The sequence below is a fragment of the Pavona decussata genome, unplaced genomic scaffold, assembly GCF_977016875.1.
Source record: "Pavona decussata unplaced genomic scaffold, jaPavDecu1.1 SCAFFOLD_119, whole genome shotgun sequence".
Taxonomy (NCBI): Eukaryota; Metazoa; Cnidaria; class Anthozoa; order Scleractinia; family Agariciidae; genus Pavona; species Pavona decussata.
This window is the reverse complement of record NW_028145533.1, coordinates 1,114,691-1,137,949: the sequence shown is the minus strand read 5'-3', so window position 1 is coordinate 1,137,949 and position 23,259 is coordinate 1,114,691. Positions and strand designations below refer to the sequence as shown.

Sequence of the window (23,259 nt, the reverse complement as noted above, 5' to 3'; positions counted from 1 at the left end):
AACTGACAAGACAGGTTAGCCTAATAAAGCAAGGTTCAGCGTGACAGAATGGCTTAAATCAGTGCCACAGGATAGCCTAACAAAGTATATGCTAGTATGAAGAACTCCCCTAAAAAGCGTGACAGGATTGTGACCTGAAGTGAAAGGTTGGCGTAGAATTGTGTGACAAATAGACCCATAAGATTCAAACTGTCACGCAAATACCTACCGTGATCATCTTGTGGGAAGGATGTGAGCACTGACACTTGTGCTGACATCTGCGCTGTGTGAGGCGATATCGACACTGAAACAGGTTCATCCGGTTCTTCTGGCACAGGCACAGGCGGGGGAGGGGTGGGTGCGCTTTCTTTGTTTTTCTGTCGGACAAAAAGCATGTGACTCTAAAGAGGGCACTTATTTGTTTTTTACACAAACATATGCATCTACGACTTAAATAACAACTGTACTCTTTTCTTTATAAGAGCAGGAACTCTCTTCAGCCTTCTGTTATATCGTAAACGAGTCTAAGTTCTTTTAAAGTGTCTCTTTAAAATTATCTACGATCCTGATCACTATTATTCCTGGTTTTTCTGTTACCTGTTTTGTATTTTAATGTATATATACGGAGAGTAGCATTTGAATGGAAATTAGATTTCCCCTTGCATCCCTTTGTTCTTTCATGTTGTAGTTCAATTCTGTTTTATTTTGGCAACACATTATTAAACATTAAAAATTAAACCCATTTTGTGAGAACATAAAGGCTGAGATTGATCCAGATTTTAAGAAGATCATAAGAACGTACGCAAGCTGAGCCTGAATAAGAGATAAAACATTCTTTTTCAGTTCTACACGTTAAAAACATTCAGTTTTGGTTTAGCCTCGGCAGCAAAATCAGACATTCTTATGTTAAAAAAGAGTACAATGAAAAATAACAAAAACTAGAACAGAAACGATAGTACCAATTTTTGAAAAGCTTTGCACTTAGCCTCGCTTCATTCCATAATGAGGTTAACAGCAACTCGGAAATTCCCTATTCTTTTTTGTGGTGCGATTTGTTTCCCAGATTTCTCCAAAGCACATTTTTTAAAAGAACTTTATCTTTAATGTTACTTTCTAATCGATTAAACGTTTAACAGTGTTCCCTCTCCCTTACCGTTTGTCTGGAAACTCTGGGTTTCTGTAACTTCTTTGCTCGGGCTGCCGCTGCATTGGCTTGGTGAATTTTCTCTTCATGAAAACAAAATTAAAGAAACTATGAGCTTCATAAAATCGGTTCCAATTCAACCACCAATATGCTGCGCGTTTTCATCAACTTTCGTCAGCTGTTATTGACTATCCAGCTCTCTTGCCAACTTTCACGAGTTCCACGCTCTTCCGAAGTCTCTTATGTCCTTTACACTCTAATCGAATTTCATGCATTCTTTCAAACTCTAATTCGCTCTGCGCTCTCATCAGCTTTGACGCGCATGCGCTAATGTCAACTGTCATGTCTGTCATGACCTCTTATCAACTTTCCTCTGAACTCTACACTCTTATCAACTGCAATGCCAAGGTATCGATTCTCATGTGCTTGGTCAAAGCCAAGTGTTTCGTTAGTTTCTCTAGTAAAACGTTCTCCTGCTTGCGTTCACATTACAAATGAAATAATCAAACGATTTCGCACGCTCGTTTCTCCAGATCTTACCAAACTCTTCCTCTGAACGGTCGCGATGAAGGTAAATCCACACTTTTCTGTTGCTATCGTATTTCACGCAGGGATCCCGTTCATAATGAAGCCTGTCCAAGGCACCACTGACTACTGTGTGAATCTTCAACGTGCAAAGGAACAAAATCAGTTTTGTGTGAATATATTAACACAAGTAAAATCTCCAAGAGTCTTGATTATCCCAACATTAATGCAATCTGCAATTCGGAATTTTCTTTTCCGATTATGCCTGTGTCACTGATTGCAAAAAGACATCTATCATATTTATTCACCAGTCTTAATACATAACATCCACTTCTTTCACAGCAACGTTCCTGTTGAGATATTCAGGATCGCTCTTTAGCGTAAACTTTAAAGCAAAGGATTGTGCACAGTCGCGGCCCTTGCAACATAAATTCTAGCACTATTGGTATCAACTTTGCATATGACGATAATTCATAACCAGTCCCTCAACTAACTATTAAGGTGGACTAAGAGAATTGTTGCTTCACATCACTGACCACTTAGTAAAGGGAAATATTAATTACTTCTTTGAATACAAAAAGAAGGGAAGCATCTTCAAGAGCCTTGAAAACACCACTACCGACCTTCTTGACATTACATTACTTCCGATCGAAAATGCGATAGAAAATCCAAAACCCAAACCGATTCACCACCAAAACTCCATTAGTGAGTACATAACAAGAAGTTAGTTTTATTATCAGTTTCAAATATCCCAGTCACTTTATGCTATAAACTTCAAGGGACGAGAGAAGTGGATTGCTTTAATCGTAAAGAACGTAGAAAAATTTTGCCTACTCATAAAATTTCTTGCGACTGTTTTTATGCAATATGTTTTTGGGTTAGCTATCCCCTCGCCTCTATAGAAGTGGATACACGATCGGATCCTTTCGGCATAAAAGCTGTGTGTATGCATCTTGGCCTTTACCAACCTGGGCGTCGGATGAATTTGTATTGAGGAACTGAGAGTCTTTTAACAGCTCACAAACCTACAAACGCAAAGAAATTACAAACAACAGTGAACGCATAACTTCGTGTCATTTAGGTGCAACTGGATATTGTTGGGACAGCTTGGCCGAGCGGTTATAGGGCATCGGACTGGTAATCGAGAGGTCTCGGGTTCAATTCCCGTGCTATCCGCAAGCTGGAGTTGTTTTGGAGTTGTTTTTTGTAACCCCGAGTTCAACGCCTGGGTCGCGCTTGTAAATAGCCAGCTGGTCCGCTGGTTATTATGAATATCAACATCATCATCATTATCAAAATTGAATGTCCGGCTGATTACAGCACAACATTTTGCCGTCCTGTTCTGCAAACTCAGTATCAAGTATGTGTGGTACATGAAAGTTTAAAAACTCGAACCGAGCTCGAAATTTCTTTCTTACGATAGTTTATGAGTTTTCTTTGATAATTGGCACGAAGCCTGTTTAAAACACCAAATAGCCAATGCCAAATTCTAATCCAGAAATAGATGGATTCATTGGAGAAAAATCCGCCTCGAAAGCACACTCTGAAATGCACAAACTTTGTGAAAGCCAAGGAAAGATCTCATTGTATTCACTGGTGTCTCAGCTACAAAAAAAATAATGTCAATTAGCTCGAAACAAGAAGTAATGCGCTAGCAAGCTCGTGGCAAAATGGTGGCCATTTCAAGGTCATTTTCTCTATCCACTTGCTGATTGCTTGACACTTTTCGTTTAGTATACACATAAAAGTCCCGTATGTGTCCCAGCGTCCTGTGCGATGACCGACAGCTAGGAAGGCCTTGCACGAAACGCTGAATAGTGTCCCAGAGTCAATTCACTAACCATTTACACTTGTAATTTTCAAGCTCTGTCGCTAGTTGGCAAGTACACACAAAACGAAACTCAATGAAGTGTTAAAAAACGAGTTCAATAGTCGGTGTTAAAGACTTCCAACAACGTTTATTAAACTCAGTTGACGCATGCCCGTGTAACCACGAGGGCAAAGAGTTGTTGGTTACAAGTCTACACGTTTTATTAAATTGGCCTCAGGAGTTTAGAAAACAACTTACCTCTGCTCTAGTCCCCTCTCCGTTTGGTAGCCTGGACGCGGCATCTCGCACCAGCGTGAGTATGGTGACGTAAGGTGGACGCGTTGACGTGAGAAGCGAGTGTTCACGAGCCTTGTTAAGATTGGTGTCTTTACTGAAAACTCCCTGAAGAGAAATGAAAAATCATTTATATGGAAAATTTCCATAGAATATAGATGTTCAACTGAAAGTTCCGTAATGCTTTCTCCTACTATACTGATGAGGACGTTGCCTCAAATATGGTGTCTGCATGTTGTTAAGTCCGGGTTTAACGTTCCAACAATGTTCTGCAACAATTTCCGCCTGAACAATTTTAGGTGATATTTGACCCAACTTTGTTCGGTTGGATGGATGTTTACGTTATGTTAAACTACGTTTATTGATATTCGCCCTTCAAAACTGTTATAATTTAACAATGTTGTACAACAAAGTTGGAATGTTTGAAAGAGGTCGTAAAAATGAAGATTACATTTCCAATACGATAAAGGTTTATAAATGACGAAGAGCGTAACAAATCCTGGCTGGGACCACGATGTCTTGCTTTCGTTTATGGATGTGACAGGTGTGAAGAGATCAACGCTGGACTGATAGCGGCTGCAGAAATGCTTTTCACAAGCAGTAGTCCCATTTTTCGCATGAACTGAAAAATGTGCTCTAAAATCTCAAAAGCAAATTTCTAGAATTTATGCGCCTTGAGATTAATATGATTTGGGCACCAAAAATCACTTTTATTATCATCACTTGTTAAAATACGGGTAGCTCACCTTCACCGGTCCAACCACAGATTCAAAGCCATGCATCCTAAATGTGAAGGCTTTGTGTGGATTTGCATATCTTTCGTTTTCCTGTATGGAAATAAACAGCAGGTCAATGATGTCTTTGTTACTGTATTGTAATGGCTTGCGATTTCAACTTATCTAATAGCCTACAACTGCCCTCCCTCCGCTCCCCACAAGGGATTCGTGTTTAAAACGCGGTAGGTCGCCATTTTCGAGCGTGCTCGAGTGTAATTGGTGCTCAATTATCCTTGCTGCAAGTAAGAGGCTTTTCTTTCTTTTGCTTTGTTTGTCTGAAAGTTTTCTAATTTTAAACTTACAGATAAAGCTATTCTAAGACAAAATTGGGGCACTTTTTGGTCAGTTTATGGAGCCTGTTGAGTAATCTGGGATACTTTACGTGCAACACAACCTGTTGGGTGACAAAGAGACAGATAACTTACCTGGTCTCTGAAAGCTGCTCTTTCGTCTTCCGTGCTTGGCCTGACGACAAAATCTGTTTTCCTGCAAGAAAGCAGCATCATCGTTAGGCTTGGTGTTCAAAATCCGATTAAAGGGGCACTATCGCGGCGATTTCACTGTATTTTGGTAAAATTGCTCAAATATTTGACAAAGAAACTTTTCTTAGGGGAGGGGAAATGGTCATGTACCCTGCCTCCTTCCCCCCTCCCCCACTATAAAGCAATATTTCAAAAATTGCAATGACGAATCCCTCAACTGGCGTAAAATCACAACAAAACCTCCAGGCAATACAAATAAACGTACATGCGTGCTGCGGGCGCAGATGTGTCTGTTTCTGAGGAAACACCCTGCAAAAGAAACAAAACGTTACAAAAAGATTATCGTACTATGTAACAACAAAGAAGAGAAGGTAATGTAACAAGTGCGATATGCGAGTAATATTAACTATCTTCCATTTGCATTAACCATTTTCTGGATCACAACCACCAAATCTACCGTATTTTCACCACGGTATTTCCATCTATTGCTTGAAATGTTTAGATCAAACTTGATCGATGTGATTGTTCCTTTGACACCAATACAAAGTGATTCTAGCATGACAAACACAATGCAAAAAAGTATTTTTGGGCCCGTTAAGTTATTGGGACTTTCAATTTATGCGCCCGAAAATCGATAAGTCTGCCAATTTTTAGGCATTTATTAGATACACTATAGCAGTATCCATTGAGAAAGAGTGGTAGAAATATCGGTCAAATTATAGCTTAAGCAAAGTGCTAGAAACCATCGTGAGCCACCTTAGCCTTCTGTCCGCTCCAATCTACTTTACTCCCCACCCTGGTGGACCAAAGGCGCTTTTTTGGAACGAACCGGTAAAACACCAGACATGAGATACAAGGAAAACTAAGGACACAAGAGTAAAGGCAAAGAATCCTCGTATTTATAGCTTGCCTTTTTGCTTGTTACTTCCCCTTTGATCCGGAGCCAGTCTTCACATAACGGCTCTAGTTGTTCGTCAGAGTCTCTGCGAGAGCCTAAAAACAACAACAAACAAACAAACCAAAAATTTTGCTATCACATGTTACGCGATTGAACATGAACATGATGGTCCTAGCCAGGAATGTTCAGCACATACTAGCACCTATGTAGGCCTGAGAAAGGGACGCGCCATTGTTATAATAAGAGAGATATCACCAGTCTACGAATAACTTTGGCTGGCAAGGTTTAGCCAGTTGTTGGTAGTGATGTGATTGATGATCATTGATCACAATCTACATTTGATCAGAAACGCTTAAGCCGTGTTCACTTACACCTCAACTACTGCAATTCAGTTACAATCGAGCTGTGTTAGATTATTAATTAAAAACACGCTTGTTTGAGGTTCTTACCTATCCACTTCCATTGCTGAGGCCTCTCTTTGAAGTCCACAATAGGAACAAAAGAAGCTGGCGTCTCTGCAAAGGAATTCACATGAACTGGTTTGGGCACCCGTCACATACTACTCATATATAGTGGGTTGGTGACATGGAGAAAGTTGAGACACCATTCAAATGAAAGCAACTGAGACATACTTTCCTGTGGTGCTGCTTACTATGCTGCAAAAGATGCCTTCAACGTTGGAAAAATTGGAGGAAATTCCAAAGCATAACCACTAAACTGAAAGCGATAAGCCCTTTTCCCAAAACGTGTGGGAATTGCAATTCATATGTATGGCTTAACAAGTCGCTCGTTTGTGCCCTTATTAGGAACGTCAACGTAAGACCTGCAACATTATGCGACAAATGTTGCGACGATGGGATAGGGAAGGTGTGTAACCTTCAAATATCCTCACACGCCCTTTTGCGAATAGGTCATAATACGCCTTTATGACTCATGTTTTTTACCAAAACACCAACTGAACAGTACATTCTTGTCAAATTGAAACAATTTTTCATATCCATTACCACTAAGTATAGTGAGGCAATGTTTCAAATAAACTTGAGTTGGTTCCCCAGGACGTAACCTATTCTGATGTGTTAAGTAATCTGTACAAAAAATTGGTGAATTAGTTAGAATGCGTCATGTTCGTCAGCCTAGTACTGTAAACAACAAAAAGCTGTCATACCTCCTGAACTGCCAGAGAGGAAGTTGAGGGCAGAGTAAACCAATTTGATCCAATCAGGTTCCTGTGTGCTCCAAGCATTAGCAGCACAAGATGGAGAAGCCTTCAAAATAAGTCACATAGGTCTGAGTTAACAGCAGTAAAACTCACTTTAGTTTACACTTTTCTAGATCTCCGTAATCAAACCACATTTTGCGCCTTCTAGGAAGGGGGGCGGGGAGGGCGCTTGCCACATAGGCTAGCCAGGCTTTTGCTTTGTGGCTTGATCCACTTGGTTAGAAAGAAAACGTTTGCAAAGATTAACAAGCTGTGACAGGGGTGAGTTTTTTTTATGGCCTTGTGGCCATTCAAAACCAGCCATATAAAACTTACTACAAAAATGGTCGCTTTCAGAGTCTAACTTAGCAACAAATTAGTCAAAGTAATTTTAATGGTTACTAGCTGTTTTAGAGGCAAATCATGTGTCCTTTATCTGACGTTACTCCTCACACGATTGGATTGGCTGGATTATCGATTGATTGCTTGGTTGATTCATTGACTGATTGACTGATTGATTGATTGATTGATTAATTGATGAACTGACCAACTGATTAACTGAGTGATTGACTGACTTATTGATTGATTGATTGATTAATTGAACATGTCCAGCTGCCTGTTAGTACTTTACAACAACAAAGAGACATACAAACCTGCCACGCCTTTACCATCTCTTCAATCTAGTGAAAGAAAGCAAATAAACGTATTACCCTTGACGTGATGGGTTTCTTTTCTTGGTCTTCTGGGGCCTGGGGGCAGATTCCACACAACCTCCCCCCTCTCCATTTCCATAAATGCAAAACTTGGTGGGTGAGTAGTATAATTATCCAGCGGCGTTTCTTTTGAGGCCCACAACAAGAAAAGATGACGTCACAGCTTGTCAGGACTATTTAGTGATGATTATGGGCGGAAAAGACTTTTCTTGAAGCTCGCAACTACTAAGCAGTCAGTACTGACTACTCTCGTGACAATTTGAGGGAAATACAGATAGGATGATGACAGGGCATGGCATTAACTATGGTCATCTGTAAATTACTTTCCTTGTTTGAAATTTGAGCATAGAATTACTTGATACTTTTGTACTTACTTTCTGTAAGTTGGCTTTAGAGTCAGGGAAACTGCGAAAAATCTCTCGAAGCAGGCTAAAGAAACAAGGTACTTCCTCTGGTAAAAATGAAATCCTAAGAAAAGAGAATACAAATCACTGAGAACCACACGAACATTTTTACAACATTAGTTTTTAATTCATAATTCTTGATTAGTTGTCCCCATCTGTCTATTAAATGTGTCTCCAAGACACCAGTTACAATTAACACCTAACTGGTGTATTCACGTACGTCAGGCTTGATTAACGATATTGAAGGGTGTGTAAATGCATGGTAAAGTGTTAAAACTCGAGTTCTCAAATGCCGCCAAGACACAATTAATCAGATTATGGCCACATAACTAAAAAAAGATCATTAGAAGCATTATTAACCAAACTTTCAGACATTTTTTTTAGAAGCTGACTTCAATGCAATCCGTTCAATTCAGATTGAATCTGCATATTAAGAACTTACATAGAAACCTGTGGTCTGCAAAGGCTGTGGGTCCACGTAAATGCATGATATTTTTGAACTGATATCTAAAAGTATCTTTCTTGTGGGATGTGACTGTAGATTACTAGAATGTGTGTCTATAGGTGTCTATCTTACAGAGATAAGTCTCTTTCTGAGCGGGACAAGTGTCTGTCTCACTGGGACAAGCGTCTGTTTTACAGGAACAAGTTTCTGTCTTACTGAGACAAAGGTCTGTCTCACTGGAGCAAGGGTAGGTCCTACTGGGGCAATGGTCTGTCTTACTGAGACAAGAGTCTGTCTCACTGGTTCAAAAACTGCAGTTTTGAGATATAATATTTTTTGCCTCTTTCGCACAAATTCCTCACAGAGTGTCGCTCTTAACTGTAACATACAAGTGCGTATTACAGTTACAAGCCTAAAAAACGAAAAATGCGAAAGACAACAAAATAAGAGACAGAGAGAGGATTTCTTTTCTCCCAGGGGTGTGTGCCTGTATAATTGAAAAACGACTGCCTGCCTTACTGCAACAAATCTTTCTGTTACAGGGATGACTGTCTTTTTGACTGAAACACAGATGATTTCTGTCTTACTGGGGTGTATTCTGTGGTGAATGCGTTTCTTCCTCCTTCTTCACCACTACACTCTGATCTGCTTTCACTTGCGCCTGTCTCTCTTGTTTCTGTTGAAGTTTTTGCTTCAATTTCCGTTTAACTTTCGCCTTCTTGTCTTTCTTCTTGGATACCTCGGCTACACACAAAGGACAATAGTAGAACGTTAACCATAAAAATCCCCAGAACTAGCTTCTGAAAGTCTGAAAGGGCTCAAATATAATAAGGCTAAATAACAGCGTATTAGCAATCTCTAACCATCAAACCGTAATTTAACAAAAAGGCGATGTTGGTGAGGGGATTCTTTCGGACTCGTTCAGAAGCATCTATGGCAGATCCGTCGAGACAATTCTGTGGATGGATGGATGGATGGATGTACTACTGTCTTCGCATAAATGGGAACCTGCACGTTTGCCTTTTTCGAATAAGTAAATGAGATGCGTATCTTAGTCTCCAGCAAATGAACATTGTAGAACACTTTCTTGGCCGGCTAAACCAATAGCACTTCAAAACTATGATATAGTAAACCTAAGCAATATTATTACTGCAGTCCATTTTTCTTGTCTCCTGTTCGTGTGTGTTTTTGAGTGTGGGGGAAGGGGTGAGTATATTTAAATTAGGAAACTTGTGTCCAATGTACTGTTCATAACTGTAACTGTAATGTATTTGCATTACTCGTTAGAGCGGTTTCCAATCGAGTGTCGTAAAACCAAAACCAAAGCAGTTACTCTGGCCAATCGCAACAGCTGTAAACAACACAACGAGCCAATCAGAATTCGAAGCAAATACATGTAACTGGTGCCAAGCGCGGGAAAACACGTGCGGCCAAAACACGATTGGTTTTGGTTTGGATTCTCATTGGTTGAGCAAGTGGCGCGAGTTTTGTTAGTTTTGTATGCAAAACCAAAGCAAACGCGAAATTACTTTCGACACTCAATTGAAAACCACTCTAATAAAGGTGCAATATGAAACAGTAGTATAAACGTTTATTGTCATAATTGGCAATGGATATAGCAAAGAACAAAACGTCCTAAGCGAAAAAAATTCTTCAACTTACAGGATTTTGAGGACTTCTTTGAAGGATTTGTTCGAAATATTATTTCCTGAATGGAAGTGAATCTTGTATCAAGCTCTGGATGATCCTACCATTAGAGGCAAAACAATGATGTTACTGATGATGTAACTGTGCCAAGGAATGATCAATAAAAGGTTTTCTAAAGAGTTGTATGTATACTTCTAACAATGCAACACGGGTAATTGCAGCTAGTAAATCAAAGCACACACCCCCAGCCAGAAATCAGAGGAGAATTACGTACTAACAATCTAACAAACTTTGTCAAGTAAAGGTTTGCTCTTTAGTCTAGCTTGTTGTGAGTAAAGCCATTGCTTTTGCATCCGTTTCAATGGAATGTATGTGGATTGAGTATGTTGCTGCTTTTCATCTTTGCTCGAAATGAGTTTCTTTAGGCTATTAAGAAAATCTGATTCAGTTACAAGTCTTAACTAAATGAAAGAATTCCGCAAGATAAAAAAAAATGGTCGTGCCTGTCTTAAAAAGTACTTTTGATACTCTGGGTGAGATCTGCCCGTTTTGTGGTATCGGTTGTTTTCATCTGAAACACACCCTTTTCCTATACTCTACTCTATGGTCACAAAGATACATTTAACAACTATTCCACGGGAGCTCGATGGAGATGAGATAATAGATAGCCAACAAGGCGAGTAGACTTTAATCATCTCCTATCCAACAAGCGTGAGCAGAATTGTTTTATTAAAAACAATCAAGAAATAATGCTAGATCTTGCCGATTTCGCTTTGCAAGAACAACCAGAAGATAATTTAATGGTCGCTATTTCTCGGGCTTCGTATAATGGCTCATATACCATGGCCACTAAACCGTTCATTTTGCTGTCATTTTCTTGCATAACCGTCTGCGGTCAAGACTGAAAAACATAGATGAGGAAATGATGTACCTCATCTGCCAGTCTTCGTTTTCTATGGACCTGGATCATTTTTTGAAAGTCTTCCTCTGTAACCACATTGGGTGACGGCACTCGATGACTTGCAGCTGAATGGAATGGGAAACCATGGTAGCTGGGATATGCCATGGTGCCTCCCAACATTGGAGGCATACCACCGAAAACACCAGGCATCATGTGATAGGGAGTCATGAACAAACCCATTGCAGAACCAAATGGGGCAGCTGTGGAAAGGAACAAGGAAGTCAATACAATACAATACTTTCTTGACACTCCCCATAGGGGTTTTTCAGTGACAATTTACAATACATAAATAAATATTAAAAACGATAATCAGTTTAAGTAATTGAAAAATTAGCTAAAAAATGGCGAGGGGGTAGCTCATTGTAAAAAGTCTTTCAGGAGGTACTTTCTTAAATTACACTTAAAACTATTCAAACACTGGCTAAGCTTAATTTCAGATGGTCCATGCATGCATATAATATCAGCTGATTAATACTTGTGTTCAACTTTTCAGACAAGACCCATTGCTCTATATTCTTCCTCTCCTCCCAGGCGTATAAATGGGCAACAGTGAACCATTAAGAAAACTTAGCAAACTGCTGAGTAGGGACGTGAGAGAGGAGCTAAAGCTGTGATGGACTAGGAACTCGTCCAGGTGAAGCAGTAATGCCACTACCTGCTCAAACCACACAAGGAGCTATAGTGTAATTAAGTAGTGACCAATGACAAAGGATGAGAGATCGTTTAATGCCCGTTAACATGCCATGACTTGTCAGCCCAATTTGTTGCAGTATCAGAATACGTACATTGGTTCATTTTGACACCAGATTTACCACCAACTCATGACGATAAAGTTGGCCTAATTCAGAATTTAATCTGTTGCAGCAAAAGAGCTTTAATTAAGCTGGGCCAAAAGTCTTAAAGGAAATACCATGTCAAACAAAATTCAAAATCACACTCGGTTGTCAAAATACCTATACATTAGACACCTGTGCAGGCCAATTTGCACTCCAATACTATCATGCCAAAAAATCGTAGTGTGTAAAGTAGATCAAGTGTGTTGTGATACAATGAAGACACACATGGCTGGAGAAAGGCTAGGATGGGCTTTATGTTGATGCCAAATTCTTTCAAAAGGTAGATCCAAATTGCATCTAACAATAAAAATTTACAATTTAATCGAAAAGCATTGGTTAATTTAATGCCTGCCTGCATGTCCATTCAAAAACAACTTTAAATGCTGCCTGGGCATCGTACAGAGAAAGCAATTGTAGCAAAGCAAACACGTTACACATGATAACTAAAGGGTAATTTAAAAAAATGGGGCATTAACCTACCCCCACCTCTTTCTTCATCATCTGATGACAGATTTCCACCCTGAAATGGACATTTAATGGTCCAAAAATTAATGAATTTTACAATACAATGTAGGTTCAAAGAGAATTCAAAAGTTTTTGTGCAAAGTGTCCGAAACACCACGTCTGCTAAAGCAATTTCATAACTTGATGGAATGCTCCTGGAACATTGCACCATCCAAATGGCACAAACACAAAATTCTGGCAAACGATGTCTCGCCTATCCCTCTCTTATTCACCACATGAATGTCAGTGCACAATTATAAGAAGACTCTAAACTCTAAACTAACTGTTACTGGGGTCCATAATAACAGTACTAATTATGGCCTATAATCAATTAAGCTAAATGACCCAAAATATGAGTGACATGAATTTTAAAGCTCACAGCTTAAAAAGTTTGTAATATTTAATCTACGGCTGTCTCCAGAGTAAGGTCAAATTAAAGAATGCAGCCTCCATTTGCCACCAGTGACAAATATTTCATTTGATTATTTTGTTTTGAAATTCTGAACCACTAAATGCAAAATTCAAAGGAGCAAATTTAAATTTCATTGTAAGTCTAAAAAATAGTCATACCTTGTCAGCAGTAGCATTTAATTTAATATTGTAACTATTATTATTATTATTATTATTATTACTACTTTTTTGTAATTTAGGTTAGTATCTTAAGTTGGTATGGTTAGTATTGTAAGTAGAGTTTAGTATTCTATAGTTAATAAAAATAAAAAATAAAAAAATCCAAAAGAGCATGTAACTCTAAAATTCAAATAATATACCTGGCACTGCTGTCGGCATTCTGAGAGAATCCTAAACAAAAAGATGGAACATAATGCACATTGGCTGACTTTTAAGCTATTAATTAAAAATAGTTGCACTTTAATGAAATATTCCCTTTTTTATTGAGAACAATGATCGGGTTTGAAATTATAATTCCATTTGCAACTATTTACTGCTGTGGGAAGCTGAGTCACTACATGTACTACACACATTGTAATGGCATGGTTTCCGCCTTCTTTTTGTTTTTATATATATATATAAAAAAACACATGTCTTGACCAAAGATATATCATTTGATTTTCTTGATTTCTTTTCATACATGGCATTTTAATCACCCAACCACCTAAAATTTACTGTCTGGTTATGGAATGTATCAGTTTAAGAGAGTCAGATATTATTGATGGCCCCATCTTCTAATGAAAATAGACACGATGCACCCTGATTATCTTCATCATGATAACTCTCGCGAATTGGATTTTTCAGCTGTAGATAAGTCCAAATGGTAAATGGTAAGTTGAAAACTGTATGCAAGTTAAAAATGAAATGCATTTTTAGTGATTACAATATTACAATGTAAAGAGTAACTATCAGATACCTTTTAAGTTTTCCATTGACCCTGTGTTCCATCATTGAAGAGTTTGCAGATGGTGTATGCCCACTAAATTTTATTTGAATAAATCAACTTTTATCAGAAACTGTGATATTAATGTCTACATATAACAGGGCTACGTGTACATTATTTTAGCTCCTAATCTCCACTCCGTAAACAAGAAGCAACATTATTCTGACGGATACTTTAGAAGATTCTGCACATTAACATACATTTGTAATACATGTACAATACAGAGCATTCTTAACTTGACATCCTCACCACAATTTAATTGTCTCCGTTATGAAGGCTAGTGCTTACTGTTGTACAGTGCAGATTCTTGTTTTTCAACAACTGAAGAGGAATCAGGACTTTTTTGGTTTGGTTTTTACTGTAGATTAGTGTTAGTCAGTTGGCTTTCAAACAAAAGGCCCTTTTCCTCTGCCACCAAAATGTAATGCTTACAATTGATTTCTCAAACCTTTGCTTGGCATAATCTCCACCTACACGAAGCTGCATGTAGGTGTACACATGGTACATTAAAAAAAAAAAAATCAGTGCATGGTCATGTGAACCAGAATTCAGCAACCCTGCAGAGGACATGACCTTTCCATGTGCATGAAGCTGCGTAGGAGAGTGGCAAATTGTTAAAGTAAATGTGCTTCATACTTTGGAAAGAGCTTCTAAGCCTGTCAAATGCACATGTACAAGTACAACCATTCCTGCCAGAGTTTAGCTACACAATTTAACATTTGTGCAGCTGTAATGAGGATTCATGTATCACTGCTGATGGATTAACCTGGTTTTAATTGGCTCTCCTGGGCCTTGTCTTCCAATCTGGTCAAAGATTTCCTGCAGAATAAACAAGAAAAAATTCTGATTGGCTGTGTTGGTCCTTTCCGGCCAAATGAATACAGTTGTACTGAACAATCTTTTTATTTATAATAAGTGATCAACGACAGGGAGGTTTACCTGACGGGATATCAGTATTTCCTTCAGCAGTTTCTTGTGGTACCTTTGTTGCTGAATCTAGAAAAACCACGGACCTTGTTAATTCAAGTATAATGATTTCATACACTGTACATGCACCTCACCATTCAGACATTAAGCATAAACCAGTGGGGGGAAAAACACTAATTAAGAGATGTTCCCTGACTTAATTGAAGGCCACAGGTATGCAAACATTCAGGCACTTTTGAGCAAAATGAAGGCATAATCAATGCAATAATAATAATAATAATAATAATAATAATAATAATAATAATAATAATAATAATAATAATAATAATAATAATAATAATAATCATAATAATAATAGAATTAATAATAATAATAATAATCATAATAATAATGATTATAATAATAATAATGAGGATGATGATGATGATGATGATGATGATAATAATAATAATAATAATAAATGTTATTTAACCAGGGTGACCTCTTCAGCATGAAATGCTGATATCACTAAGGGCCCTGCAAAAAAGAAAAGAACCTAAAAAAACCTAAAAGCGTAAAAACAGCCACTCAATTTAAAGTAATTAAAAAGCTTGTGATCTAAAAAATTCTAAAATACAAGTTTTAAAATTCATGACAGAGTTAAGATCCTTCAAAATTCTACATAAGATGGTTACATATTTGGCCCTTCAATTACAGTGTATTTTAATACACTGCTTTAAAAAGCCTAGCTTGACTCTTGCTTGTTAATGAGGATCTTTATTCACAGACCCTTTTAATTTTTCAACTTGAAACACTTGTTGAATGATTCAGTTCCAAAATAAATTAAACAAAAAACATACTGTACCTTATACTCCTTGAATTTAGCTTTCCGGCACAACTTTTTGTATTTCACCACATCTGGGTAGAAGTATCCATCTGTATACATGTAAAGTGTTTAGATTTAATAAAAACATGCATCAAATAAAATACTTAAATAAGATCAGCATTAATCACATGAAGATAAACAATCAATGCTATATGCTGGTAGCCACCTAACAAGTATGAATTGATTACCTCCCAGATTTCACTTGGTACTCATGTAATTCTTACATGTAATAATATGCATTGTACAGTCACACAGTATTTAGTGTTTCACCTTTTAACTTTTGTTGAAACTGCTGGACTGGATTCCCAAATCTGAAATTCTCCCCGCTAAGCAATGCACTAAAGGAAATATCAATATACAGTTGTAATAATCATTATAAATGATTATGAATCAATAATAATATCATGAATAGTCCAATAATCATTCATACCTGTTTATAAAGGTATGGTAATTAGGTTTATTTAAGACCATAATCACTGAATCTCTTATTTTACAGAAGGTATCTGGTTCAATGTCTGGAGAAGCTACTTCTTAACCCTCTCACTCCCACCGGCAAAAGCCATATTTTTTGAAAACAGCAACTGTGAACCCATATACCAAGTGTAATATACCAATAATTATTTAAAGGTTTTGTCTGAGACATTGCATATATCATTCTCGAAAGACAGAGGAAAAAACAGATTAGATTGAAAACACTGTCCAAACCAAAAACAAAAAATAAATATTAACAAACCTTAAAAATATCATGTCATTTCATGTGTATGTTGGGTACAGTGTATACCCCTAAATATAGCTTAATTTGCAGATCTCAGTACATAGTTTCTTGGCAAATGTTGCCTTGGTATTAAAAGCATAACAGAAAAATTTTCAAAAAATGGAGTGGTGGTTAATCATGCCTGGTATAGAAGTGGGGATGGGGAAGTGGGGGGTGGACCGGGTAAAATTTTATGCTTTCAATGTACAGGACGGTGCAGTGTATCACCAAGATCTGTTTGGTGTCCAAATGTGATATGAATTGACCCAATATTGAGCAAGTAACAACATCTTGTGCCATACAGTGTAATTTATGGCACTCTTGGGAATTGATAAGTTTTGCATCCTGGGAAACTTGGAAAAAAATTTCAAGTTACAGATGGGATTTGAACCCGCAACCCTCCGTGAACTAAACTGATGCCCTAGAACTACTGAGCTACATGTACTGGAGACTCCATGGCGAGCAAGGGTGAAATGTGGGTCTTTGACTAGTCACATAGTAAAATCATTACAGGCCCATATGACTCATAACTGCATCACGCAGTCATATTAAGGCATAATTGGCAGCATATGACTCATAACTGCATCGTGCAGTCACATCAAGGAATATCAAAGATGCAACCATCCAACCACCAAAGAGTCTTTTTGTAGAAACAACAACATGATAAGTTTTGCATCATGGGAAACTCGGAAGAGCTCTGAATTTTTTCTGAGTTTCCCATGATGCAAAACTTATCATGTTATTTCTACAAAAAGACTCTTTAACATTTTCATTATGGAAATCTAAAAAGAAAAAAAAAAGAGAAGGAAAAGAATGGACCAACCTCAGGTTTTCTTCCTGTGCATGTGGATAATCTGTGGGTAGCACTGGCAGAAATGTCTATAAAAAATTTTAAGGTTTTAGAAAATAATACTTTTAACATTCACTGACTGTAAACTACATGTACAGGTGTATGTTACAAATTAGGTCAGACCTAATTTACAATACACCAAATTCATAAAGATGGCTGCCATGCGGTTGAAACTGGGACCTAGCACCAGTGTGAGCATTTTAGGACAGCCTTAGAATCAACAATGGCTTCTGATGCGAAGAAATCAAATTCTAATGTAAATTGTTGTGTTCCAATGTGCAATCAAAAAGGAACGGTCGATCCAGAAGGGCATTAAGTAGGATTTTTTAGTTTCCCACCAAAAGGAAAGCTGAGAGATGTCTGGTTTGCTAAAATACCGAGAGACGAAGGCGAATACTTTAAGTTAAAGATACAACTAAAGTCTGCTCTTTGCACTTTGAATCAAGTGAAATCAAGAAAGGATTTGGTGGTAAATGGTTGTAATGTCATGTCTGTCCTAAAATACCTCAACTCCGTGTTGTCCTAACCCGCCCCAGGCTCAATACTGTGCGGCGGTCACCTTTATGAATTCGGTGTATGGTACTGAAAGTTTAAGTCATCAGATTTGACAGAATGTTTGCAGTAATGCACTAAATAAATTCCAAAACATACAAGTAGGCACATGTATTAATTTTATTCTTTTTTGCTTCAATTTCTCACCTCTAAATGTTTTCTATCTGCAGGACTCAGAACATTCTTCCATGTCTCCATGCTGACAACTTTGAAGAATACTTCTTTCTAAAATGTTTAAGTGGAATAAATTCAATCATTATTGACCACGTTTTCATGAAAACTCAGATCAATTACCTTCAAGTTTAAAGCTATGTTTTTCATTTAATACTAGAAATACGTGACTCGCAAAACCTCGCGAAGCTGGGGCTGGGTGGAAAACCCTCTTTACTCGTATTGTAGCATCAAATGAGGAGATTAAAAGGGGCATAGGTTTTTTTTTTGATGAGCATGGTCTTTCTGTAGTTCCACAGGCTGTTTGCGGTTTAAAAACTATTTCTGACGCGACGTAATGTACAACGGGCGTGCAGCGCTGTCGTGTTCGATGAATTTATTTCCCACGGAAAATTATTTTACCGCGGCCACAAAACGTGTTATTTCTTCAATGCAATCTTTCACAAAAAAGATTTCTAAAAGAAAGGGAAAATATTCAGGAGAGATAGTTCTGTATCCAGTGAATATTGATGAACATTGCAGTTGAAATTTGATCATGCACGCATATCTTTTCCGATGTATGCAAATTTTGCTCCAGACAACGCCAGACAGTCTGACGTCATTCAAGTGCGGACACCTTCAAGCACCCCCATATCAGGAAGCATTACTAAAGAGCGGTTATTCCTACAACCTTAAGTACCAACAGGCATCGGAAAGAACACCAGATCGAAGGAGTAGACGTCGAAATATCATATGGTTTAACCCACCGTACAACAAGAATGTGAAAACCAACATAGGAAGAGCGTTTATTAGCCTGATCGACAGGTGCTTTCCAGCCAATCACAAATTAAGGAAAATATTTAATAGAAACACCATCAAATTAAGCTACAGCTGCATGCCAAACTTAAAACAAATAATAGACGGACACAACAAAAATATCTTGAAGAAAGCCGACCAGCCTCAACAAACCCAAGTACCCAAATCGTGCAACTGTAGGGACAAAGCTAACTGCCCATTAAAAGGCGAATGCTTGGTAAAAGAAATCGTATATCAAGCAAAGGTTGCCACCAGTGACAACATCGAAACGTACGTAGGACTAACTGCCACAGAATTTAAAACCCGATGGAGAAACCACCAGCAGTCTTTTACAAACGAGAAAAAAAAAAAAAAAAAAAAAGAACGACACCGAGCTCAGTAAATACCTGTGGCAGTTAAAAGAAAAGAAGAAGGAGTTTACCATCACATGGAAAATTATTGACAAAGCCAGAGCCTACACTAACATTTCAAAGCGATGCAATCTCTGCATCGCAGAGAAATTCTTTATAATATGTAGGCCCGAGATGGCAACCTTAAACAAGCGTAATGAACTCTTGTCTACCTGCAGGCACCGAAGAAAATACATTCTTAGATACAATAGTTAAGTAAACGCGCGCGCTCGTGCATCTTTTAAAATTCTGTAAGCATTCGTTTTAACGGTCAAATGTCACGCGTTCATATTGCTGATGTAGCCTTTAACGATACTTCAGTGTGTATGGAGATTAACTGAGGAGTGGATCAACCTTGCGTTGATCTACGAAACAAATTTGTATTATGATCCATATGCTACTTCTTTAACCGCTCCTTTCTTGTAGAGCACTCTATTGGCTTCACCGGTGATCAACGCCTAAATTATATATATATATATATGTATATGTATATGTATATGTATATGTATATGTATATGTATATGTATATGTATATGTATATGTATATGTATATGTATATGTATATGTATATGTATATGTATATGTATATGTATATGTATATGTATATGTATATGTATATGTATATATGACTACCAGTGGATAAACTGAAGACTTCATCTGCTATAAAAGTGCTCAATGGTAAAACCAGAGCTGTGGATAAAAGATGAACTTTTGGAGTCGGACTAGTTCAAACACATTTAATTGCTACTCGGAGTTTCATGCTTCTAGCGAAGCAATCATCAAGCAACTGACAACAATAACGGTTACATGAAAAGATATACAAATTTGAAAATAGGGAACAATGCTTGCTTGCGTGATGTGTCAAGATTCTATTGGGCGGTAAAACTGGGCGCAATGGAAAACGATCGAGTAAACTAAGTAAACGCGGTATTTAACAGAAACCTCTTAGAGTGTCTGCAAATCGATGTCAGTTCATTTCTATGATTGAGTGATGACATTTCCGGTCTGCAAATTATGAAATATTTCTCCCATAAGCAGAGATTACATTTTTTGTTGACATTTGAATACGATCTAGCTTGCTTCACTTTTCTCCATTTAATCTGATAATTGATTTTCTGTTCCTTGAGACTCCATATATACTTGCTTAGCTCGGTTACATTTTTGTAACGTTCGTTTCTAAAGGAGCATGTATGGTTTCTGTAACGTTCTTTGAACGTTGTGTCACACAATCCGACGTAAGTTTGTATTGTCTGCGGTGTGACGACCTCTGCCTGGTAGACAATGTTCCGTACATTACAATTTCCCTCAAGTGGGCAAGAATTCTTGTTTCGGCAATTGCAGTTGTTTTCGCTTTCTTCGGATTGATTTGGCGATTTGCTTATTTGAGCTTTGTTGTGGCTGGAGATGACGGATTTGACGTTGTTCATACAGCTGTAGCTCAGCTTAAGAGTGTTCCGGTTGAAGATTTTGTGCAGCGGGTTGGATTTAGGGAAGTTCAGATCAATTAGTTGGAGAAAGCATTTACCGACTTTCGTTTCCACATTTTGACTGTATGGAGGGTTGAACCACGTGATATTTCTTTGGCGGTTTCTGCGCGCGCGTTGCCGTGATGCTTCAGGTGTTGGTGCTTTATACGACAGGTTGTACTTATAGCCGCTTTTATTAAGTGCGTCTTGGTACACACTTTTGGCCTTGTCGAAGCATTCCTTGTCAGAAGAAATTTCAGATAGCCGCTTGTTTATGGATTCGGGAATATTTCTAAGGATTGAAGGTGGATGGTTCGATTGCTTGTGTACGTACAGCAGTACGTTTCCTTCTTTGGTGTATGGGGAGTGTTTGCCACTTTTTAGGTCTAGGGTGACGTCTAAAAAATTGACTCTAGAGAGGTTTGCTTCTACTGTGATCTTGAGATCATTATCGCGGAAGATTTTGCAGATATCTTTCTTAATTTTCTCTATCTCTTGTGGTGTTTTATTGAATGCTGACAGCCCGTCGTCTCGGTAAAGGCCGATGTTATTTCCGTACTTTTCGGTGAGGCGTGATAGGATGTAGCAGCCAACCAGCTCGCATGTTTCTGCGCCATCAAACGACCCCATGGTGACATCGAATCGGTCGTTGGAGGACTTCTTTTCCCATGGGACATTTTCGCTAAACAGCAGTGACCTTTTAGCGTGGATTATTATGTCGCGTTCATGTGGGCTGATGGGTCGGTAACTGTTAGCGAAATCCAGCGCTTTGCAGAGTAGCTTCTCGGTTATTGACGGGTAAAAATCACACACGTCAAAACATATGAAAGATAACAATTCCTTGTTTTGCAAGCTGTTGAACCATTTAAGGACGCTGGATGTATTTTTCCATTGATTAATCTTCGTCTCGTTGATGATTGAGGTGTTGATGTCATCAAGGATGTGTTTACTTATCACGCCGATTTCAGACTTGGATTGATTGATTAAGCGACAGGTCGGGTGGTCATGGAATGCAGGCTTGTGATCTTTTAAAGTGATAAATGCTTCTTTTTGGGCTAATTTTTCCATGTGGTCGTCTAGTTTGAGCTGCTCAGCGAAACCATACATGCTCCTTTAGAAACGAACGTTACAAAAATGTAACCGAGCTAAGCAAGTATATATGGAGTCTCAAGGAACAGAAAATCAATTATCAGATTAAATGGAGAAAAGTGAAGCAAGCTAGATCGTATTCAAATGTCAACAAAAAATGTAATCTCTGCTTATGGGAGAAATATTTCATAATTTGCAGACCGGAAATGTCATCACTCAATCATAGAAATGAACTGACATCGATTTGCAGACACTCTAAGAGGTTTCTGTTAAATACCGCGTTTACTTAGTTTACTCGATCGTTTTCCATTGCGCCCAGTTTTACCGCCCAATAGAATCTTGACACATCACGCAAGCAAGCATTGTTCCCTATTTTCAAATTTGTATATCTTTTCATGTAACCGTTATTGTTGTCAGTTGCCTGATGATTGCTTCGCTAGAAGCATGAAACTCCGAGTAGCAATTAAATGTGTTTGAACTAGTCCGACTCCAAAATTTCATCTTTTATTCACAGCTCTGGTTTTACCATTGAGCACTTTTATAGCAGATGAAGTCTTCAGTTTATCCACTGGTATATATATATATATATATATATTCTTTCACAAGCATCCAATGCGTGTAGATGTTTTCTTCATGAAATTATATATCAAACACAAATGAAGACAAGACACTTTTTAAAGGAACACCTATATTTCGACCGACTTATCGGTCTTCTTCAGGGTGAATGAAGAAAAACCGTTACACACAAATCTATACGAAATACACCGAAATACGAAAATGCGCGCTACAACTATAACCGAAATTAACGGTAACAATTCAAACATAAACATAACATAACATATATATTACCAAACTAAATTCATGAATTAGGTTCAACACATGATTGGGGCAGCATCTGGATTCATCAAGACTCTGTCTTCTAATCCCGGCGTTGGCAATCGAACAGAATCGAACGGAATTTCAATCGAAATCAATTAATTGATCATGAGTTCGATTGCGTTCGACTGAGTTTGATTACAAAACGCTCGATTGCCTACGCCGGGTAGGACAACAGACAATTTTAGAACTAAACATCGTATACGGGAGAACACAAAAGCTTTGGTAGCTAATCGTTTACCTGTTCAATTAAGTCTAACGGAAGCGCCATTTCTGTTCCACCTAAGTTACAAACTTCCATTCCTTTCAAGTCGCTTTCTTCAAGATTCGCCGGGTCCATCTCGTCCAAGTCTTCTTTCCTTTCCCCTCTATTTTTTGACCACCAACTAAACTAAAAGTGAATGTTATTTTCCTAGGATGTAGGAAGCATATGTCCCCTTCTGGCGCAGATCAGCTTCGTTTGGTCAATTTCGGCCAGACAAGGACAGCGCAATGTTGATATTCGTAAGATGCGTC

The 23,259-nt window shown here is 38.1% G+C and overlaps 1 protein-coding gene across 3 annotated transcripts in view; it reads right to left on the bottom strand.

Annotated features, from left to right (window-relative positions):
- The window catches only part of LOC146469781 (nuclear factor related to kappa-B-binding protein-like), a 28,023-nt gene extending 4,782 nt beyond the window's left edge, over positions 1 to 23,241 (bottom strand). For all 3 annotated transcript variants that reach the window (XR_014867164.1, XM_085122930.1, XM_085122929.1), the window contains exons 1-26: positions 22,985 to 23,241; positions 18,105 to 18,182; positions 17,379 to 17,434; positions 16,072 to 16,139; positions 15,781 to 15,851; positions 14,949 to 15,005; positions 14,776 to 14,828; positions 13,983 to 14,045; positions 13,387 to 13,417; positions 12,593 to 12,632; positions 11,247 to 11,476; positions 10,331 to 10,415; positions 9,256 to 9,412; positions 8,194 to 8,287; positions 7,760 to 7,786; positions 7,074 to 7,173; positions 6,358 to 6,423; positions 5,921 to 6,003; positions 5,276 to 5,319; positions 4,954 to 5,014; positions 4,499 to 4,579; positions 3,717 to 3,860; positions 2,617 to 2,673; positions 1,664 to 1,787; positions 1,133 to 1,206; positions 209 to 356 (exon numbers count right to left, since the gene is read on the bottom strand). Coding sequence is in view for 2 of the 3 variants with exons in the window: in XM_085122930.1 (XP_084979056.1) it covers positions 209 to 356; positions 1,133 to 1,206; positions 1,664 to 1,787; positions 2,617 to 2,673; positions 3,717 to 3,860; positions 4,499 to 4,579; positions 4,954 to 5,014; positions 5,276 to 5,319; positions 5,921 to 6,003; positions 6,358 to 6,423; positions 7,074 to 7,173; positions 7,760 to 7,786; positions 8,194 to 8,287; positions 9,256 to 9,412; positions 10,331 to 10,415; positions 11,247 to 11,476; positions 12,593 to 12,632; positions 13,387 to 13,417; positions 13,983 to 14,045; positions 14,776 to 14,828; positions 14,949 to 15,005; positions 15,781 to 15,851; positions 16,072 to 16,139; positions 17,379 to 17,434; positions 18,105 to 18,182; positions 22,985 to 23,083 (2,191 nt within the window). In the remaining variant the exon portion in view is untranslated. The remainder of the gene's footprint in view (positions 1 to 208; positions 357 to 1,132; positions 1,207 to 1,663; positions 1,788 to 2,616; positions 2,674 to 3,716; positions 3,861 to 4,498; positions 4,580 to 4,953; positions 5,015 to 5,275; positions 5,320 to 5,920; positions 6,004 to 6,357; positions 6,424 to 7,073; positions 7,174 to 7,759; positions 7,787 to 8,193; positions 8,288 to 9,255; positions 9,413 to 10,330; positions 10,416 to 11,246; positions 11,477 to 12,592; positions 12,633 to 13,386; positions 13,418 to 13,982; positions 14,046 to 14,775; positions 14,829 to 14,948; positions 15,006 to 15,780; positions 15,852 to 16,071; positions 16,140 to 17,378; positions 17,435 to 18,104; positions 18,183 to 22,984) is intronic.
- Positions 23,242 to 23,259: the final 18 nt, after the last annotated feature.